The sequence below is a fragment of the Arachis hypogaea genome, chromosome 4 (genome assembly GCF_003086295.3).
Source record: "Arachis hypogaea cultivar Tifrunner chromosome 4, arahy.Tifrunner.gnm2.J5K5, whole genome shotgun sequence".
Classification (NCBI taxonomy): domain Eukaryota; kingdom Viridiplantae; phylum Streptophyta; class Magnoliopsida; order Fabales; family Fabaceae; genus Arachis; species Arachis hypogaea.
The window spans coordinates 20,371,864-20,377,099 of NC_092039.1; the positions used below are offsets into that span (position 1 = coordinate 20,371,864).

At 31.5% G+C, this 5,236-nt stretch overlaps 1 protein-coding gene across 1 annotated transcript; it reads right to left on the bottom strand.

Annotated features, from left to right (window-relative positions):
* Positions 1 to 1,072: 1,072 nt before the first annotated feature.
* Positions 1,073 to 4,777, bottom strand: LOC112796466 (galactan beta-1,4-galactosyltransferase GALS3). Its single transcript, XM_025838933.3, has 2 exons — positions 3,161 to 4,777; positions 1,073 to 1,650 (listed from the first exon to the last, which is right to left on the bottom strand). The coding sequence occupies exons 1-2, from the start codon at positions 4,375 to 4,377 to the stop codon at positions 1,305 to 1,307; spliced, it is 1,563 nt and encodes a 520-aa protein (XP_025694718.1). The 5' UTR covers positions 4,378 to 4,777; the 3' UTR covers positions 1,073 to 1,304.
* Between the last annotated feature and the right edge of the window lie 459 nt (positions 4,778 to 5,236).

Here is a 5,236-nt window from a genome sequence, read left to right on the forward strand (position 1 = left end):
ACAAAGTAAAAAAATATTCCATGTAAAAAAGAAATAACAATAACAATAAAAAAACTCATATAAATAAAAAAAACAAAAATTTTATAAAAAATAATAATATGCATAAGAAAGTATTAGAAAAAATATTATAAAAAAAAACAAACATATGAATAATGAAGGATATAATTGGTACATACAACATAATTTTTAATCCAACGTGAAAAGCTAAACGGAAAAGCTAGAATTTATAGCTTTTGGTAAACGTGGGTTTAACATAAAAATCACTTCTGCGTTTAGAGGATAAAAATGTTGCCAAACATAAAGATGAAGCGTTCAAGAAGCTCAAACGCGCTTCTCTCTTCTCCAACGCAAATCCAAACACACCCTCAATCAATTCAAATTCATTATAGTCAAATTAATATTAACAGACTAACAATAAAAAATTTAATTAGTAACTCTCATGCAAAAGAAAAATATAAATTAATTTAATATTAATAATAAATAAAATAAAGAATTGTATTGCTTTAATAATTAATGTCAAAGGTGGAATATCTAAAGACCATTTTAGTAAGGGGTTTACATATTAATTATAGTTCTTAATTTATTTTTAATTTTTTATAATATTTTTTAATTTAATAAATTAAAAATTAATTTATAATTAATTTAAACTCTATTTAAAAATTTATTATTAATGGGTAAAATTTATGCATACTCGAGGCGGAATTCAATTATAATTCTTGAGATTTGCTAATTTGGTGACCAGAATACTAGCTTCTGAGTTGTTTCCGCTTTACACTTTGTAATATACGGAATAAAAGAGAAAGTGTATGCTTTCATAAAATAATATTTTAAGGAATAAGGATCTGAAATTAGAATTAAAAATTGAAAAAAAAAAGATGCATGCATAACAGCAAAGCAACAGTAGCACATTGGGCAGCATCCACAAGGTGTCAATAGACAAAGGTAATAGGGATACCCTATGCCCAGCCCCACACCGACAAAATAATTAAACCACCATATCAAATTCATCATTTTTTATACAAAATATATAAATAAAAATAAAGGATTTATAGAGAACACATAAAAAAAAGAATATTAAAAATGGAACATGATCATATACCCAGCTGTAAATTAAACATAAGAAATAAATAAATTAAAAATATAAAAGAAAAGGAAAACTATTAAACACAGAATAATAATAATAAAAAAAAAGAAACAAAGAACCGCTGAATGAATACCTATTTCTACAAGAAGTTAAATTATTTATATAGTTTATTATTTTTTCCCTTGAACCAAAAAAAGAAATGAAAGATTGTTCGTTGTTGTCATTGGCGATTTTTCTGTAGCCTAGATCCAATCATCTTGAGCTCAAATTTCTTGATGACACCAGCAATGTCTCTCATGGTAGTGTCCAAAACATAGGGGGTTTTCTCATATGTGAGCTGTGTTGAATTCACAAGCATCTTGCATGATTCTCTCTTCTCTGCTATGGTTCCATGGTAGTGGTAATACATGATTTTCCCTTCTGTTTTGTGAGTTGTTTTCCCTGCTAGATTCTGTGACATGTGAACCCCTGTTGCATACAAGCTACGAGGTTGCACTGCATATTTTCTGTCCCTTCTTATTCCCTTCTTTGAGTCCTTGTACACCAGCTTCTCAAACCCCCATTTCCTACAAAAGTGGAAAGATGATGAGATTTTCTTTTTTTAAAGAAAGAAACAGCTCAATACTTATAGTAGAACTTATTACAATTGAAGAATTAAAAACATAAAAATTTTGTTTCAGCTGTCCATGTGAGACAGCAAATGAAGATGAAGGTGTTATGGGATTCACAGGAGTGTGTCTATAGTATTAGTGTGAGGATGAATGAGGTGTAGCTATCAAACCAACTAGAAGAAACAATATATTGGACAACTAAAATATGGTTTGTTCTGTTTTCTAGTGAATGGTAACAAAAAATGGAGCAACTACCTTGAGTGACAGCTAGATCTAATTGTTAATGTGGGACTATATATTATGTACTGTAAAAAAGAAAATGAAAAAAAAGTAATTAGGAATAATGAAAAAGGTTTTGAGTGCACACCACCAAATCCGTCTTAATCAACGTTCATTTTGTGGACCCTGCATCATGTGTCTTAATCAAAGGATCTAAATCAGCCTAAATGAACGTTCAGGAACATATTATCAATCTCAATTTATTTATTTATTTATTATTATCATAGCAATTACCAGAACTAACAAGATTTTGACAATGTGCAATTTGGTACACCAGACTTTAGCCAAGTTATTCAACAAGATGACATTTGTGATTGAATTTAGGAAATTCTTGTGTGATATATTAAAATACTTTGTACTAAAACAAGACCAATTTGCCATTTTTAATATTAGTTGTCATGAGTCATAACTAATAAATAAGAATTTAATCACCTTAAAACAAGGTTCAAAGCTCCAAATTCTAAAACAACCCATGTCCACCTGTCACACAATACAGGAATAGGAAAATAGAATCCATACCAAAGACATGGGCTAATTAATAATTCCCAAAGAGTGAACATCAATTAATTCCCCTCACTTCCTTCACAGGGAAAACAAGAGTATACAATCCAACCACTCAAGAATCAAGATCCACCATAAACACTAAGCATTAAAACAGAACAAAAGAAATACTGACATCCCTCATAAGATATTGGTCATTACAATTCCCCACAAGCCCACAACCATTCAATAGTCAGTTTAGCCAAAACAATACCACTATAATTCCCCACTCTAAGAGCTAAAAAAGAAATGATACAGAAACCCAATTGAAATCTTAAAATTGTTAATCAAAAGCTAAATTAGTATGCAACTTCAATTTTGCAGCACATAATAATAGAGTGAAATACTAAAATTATACATAAAAAAATATTTTACTCAATGTACTTAAAAGGCTTGCCTTGGTTTGTTTTAAGAGTTTATCTAAAAAATCATTAATTTTATCAACTATTATGTTTTATTGATAATTTTAATACTCACGTAAACACCCAATATTTTCAATGCAACAACAAAAGAATAACTAGAAATGCAACCAGAAAGTGTTCTTCCAATAAAATCAGAAATAATATACAGATCTAAAATCTATTTTCCTGAAAAATATATTTGCAATAATTAGAATGTAAAATCTGTGAATGAACAATAATTTTACCTGTAAGTTTTCCCATAATCAGAAGACAGGCAAATCTTGGAACTCATAGGCATCTGTTCAATGGTAAACTGAGAGTACTCAGAAAGTGAATCCAACACAGACTTAATAGTACTCTTGGGCGGAACATATATGTACTCATCAACATCAAAGAAGAACATCCACTTCGCCATGAATTTATATCTATGCAAGCAATCATTCACCACCATGAACTGGTTATGATAGTAACCATCAAACCTCTCTTGATCCCTTATGTCCTGTAAGGTTACATACCCAAGCTCCATCCAAGGTTTCAAAACTTCGAGAACCTGCTCATGAACACCACCTGCGTCATGGATCACAAAATGTGACTTCGGACCAAAGAATTTCACGTGGTAAGCGATCCACTCGCGCACGCGCTGTGGGTTAAGATTTCCGTACAAGGAGGAACCACAATAGAAATAATCGTACTTTGGCGGAGAGGTGAAAACTGAAAGGTCCAATGAATTTGGAGATTCATTGAGTACATCTATTGTATCTGTTATGTTAAAGTTAGTATCGCCTCCACCACTTGTTGAGGCATGAAGGACTAACTTTCCACCAGTGTTACCAGCATTAACAGAAGTTGAAAATGTGCAGTTGACAATAACTACAGTGTAAACTCTCCCGTAACCCCAGTCTGGCAGGATTTTGTAACCCACAGTAGTGATTGGTGTCTGAGAAGGAGAAGAAGAGAGCCATTGACACTCATAGGTTGGTTTGGAATAAAGATGAAGAGGCTTTGAAGCTAGACCGATAATAGCGAAAGTGTTGAGGCCTCCCCTGTATGCTCCCATGGTGATAAAGTTATATGCCGCAGAACCATAAGGATTGAAGGCACGTTTTATTATGCCATTTTCGAGGACTTTATCTTCTTCCACCGTTAGTGGTGGCGGAGACGGTGATGGTCGAGGTGATGGTGGCAGTGTGATTTTGCTTTCTTCGTGTGTTGAAAGGTGTGAAACTGAGGATGATGAAGTGGTTGTCAGTGGTGGTGAAAGTGAAGGTGGTGGTGGCGAAGATTGCACCCTTGAGATGCAGAAGCGTAGATCGGAAGCAGAAATAGTAAAACGTGAAGGGATGAACTGAAGAAAAGTTGCAACTGCACACAACAAAAGCAGCGTTGTGAGAAGAAGTTTGAGCTCTGATGCATAGTTCCCAAGTACTCCAACAAACAGCTTTTTTTCCCTTTCTTTTGCCATTTCTTTCTGCTTCAAAACTCAAATATGCTGCACTATATTTGAAGAGAACAGAAAAGAAAAAAGAAAGAGAAAATAGTAATAATGGAGAGAGAAAACAAGGTGTTGCAGATAGATGCAGAAAAAGAAGAAACAGAGAAACAGAGTACTTATTTGTATTCGAAAGTTGGAAGGGTGTTTATAATCTGTGTTTTTAGCGCAGTGTGTATGACAGAGTGGCTTAATATAAACACGGTGATTTATATTTAAAAAATAAAATAAAATAGTGCAATGTTATGATTGTTGATTGAATGGTGTATATGAACTGTGAGATTATATATGTAATCTAACATGATTTGTAAAGTGAAGAAAATATACCTAAGATGTATACACTAATATTATCATTTAGAATAAAAATTTGGTTAAAGTTATGACTTAATTTTCATGTGTATTTATTTTGATTTTGTTGTGTGTCTGTAAATAGTGACTAAATATTTGTAATTACAAAGTTATTGAGACTGGGTATACGGATTAATTTTTTTATCCTTCTTTGGGATTTAAGGAATAGGATTAGAAAAAAAAAGGACAAAGAATATAATATTAATAATCACTATGAAAAAGAAAAAAAATTTGAAGAGAGAGAAAGTGAATTTTAGATTACATTATTCTTGTCAAAAAGTTATAGTTATTAGAGCCTAAATCTAAAAGTAGTGGGACTGTGAAACAGGACTAGAGAACAAGGTAAGATAATATGATCTAGAGTATTATTTTTTTTAATATATTTAATGTTTAGTGAAAAATTTATGTATCAAAATAAGTGATGAGTGAGTATATATAATTTGAAAGCAAATAATTAATCAATGTACTTAATAAACATCTAAAA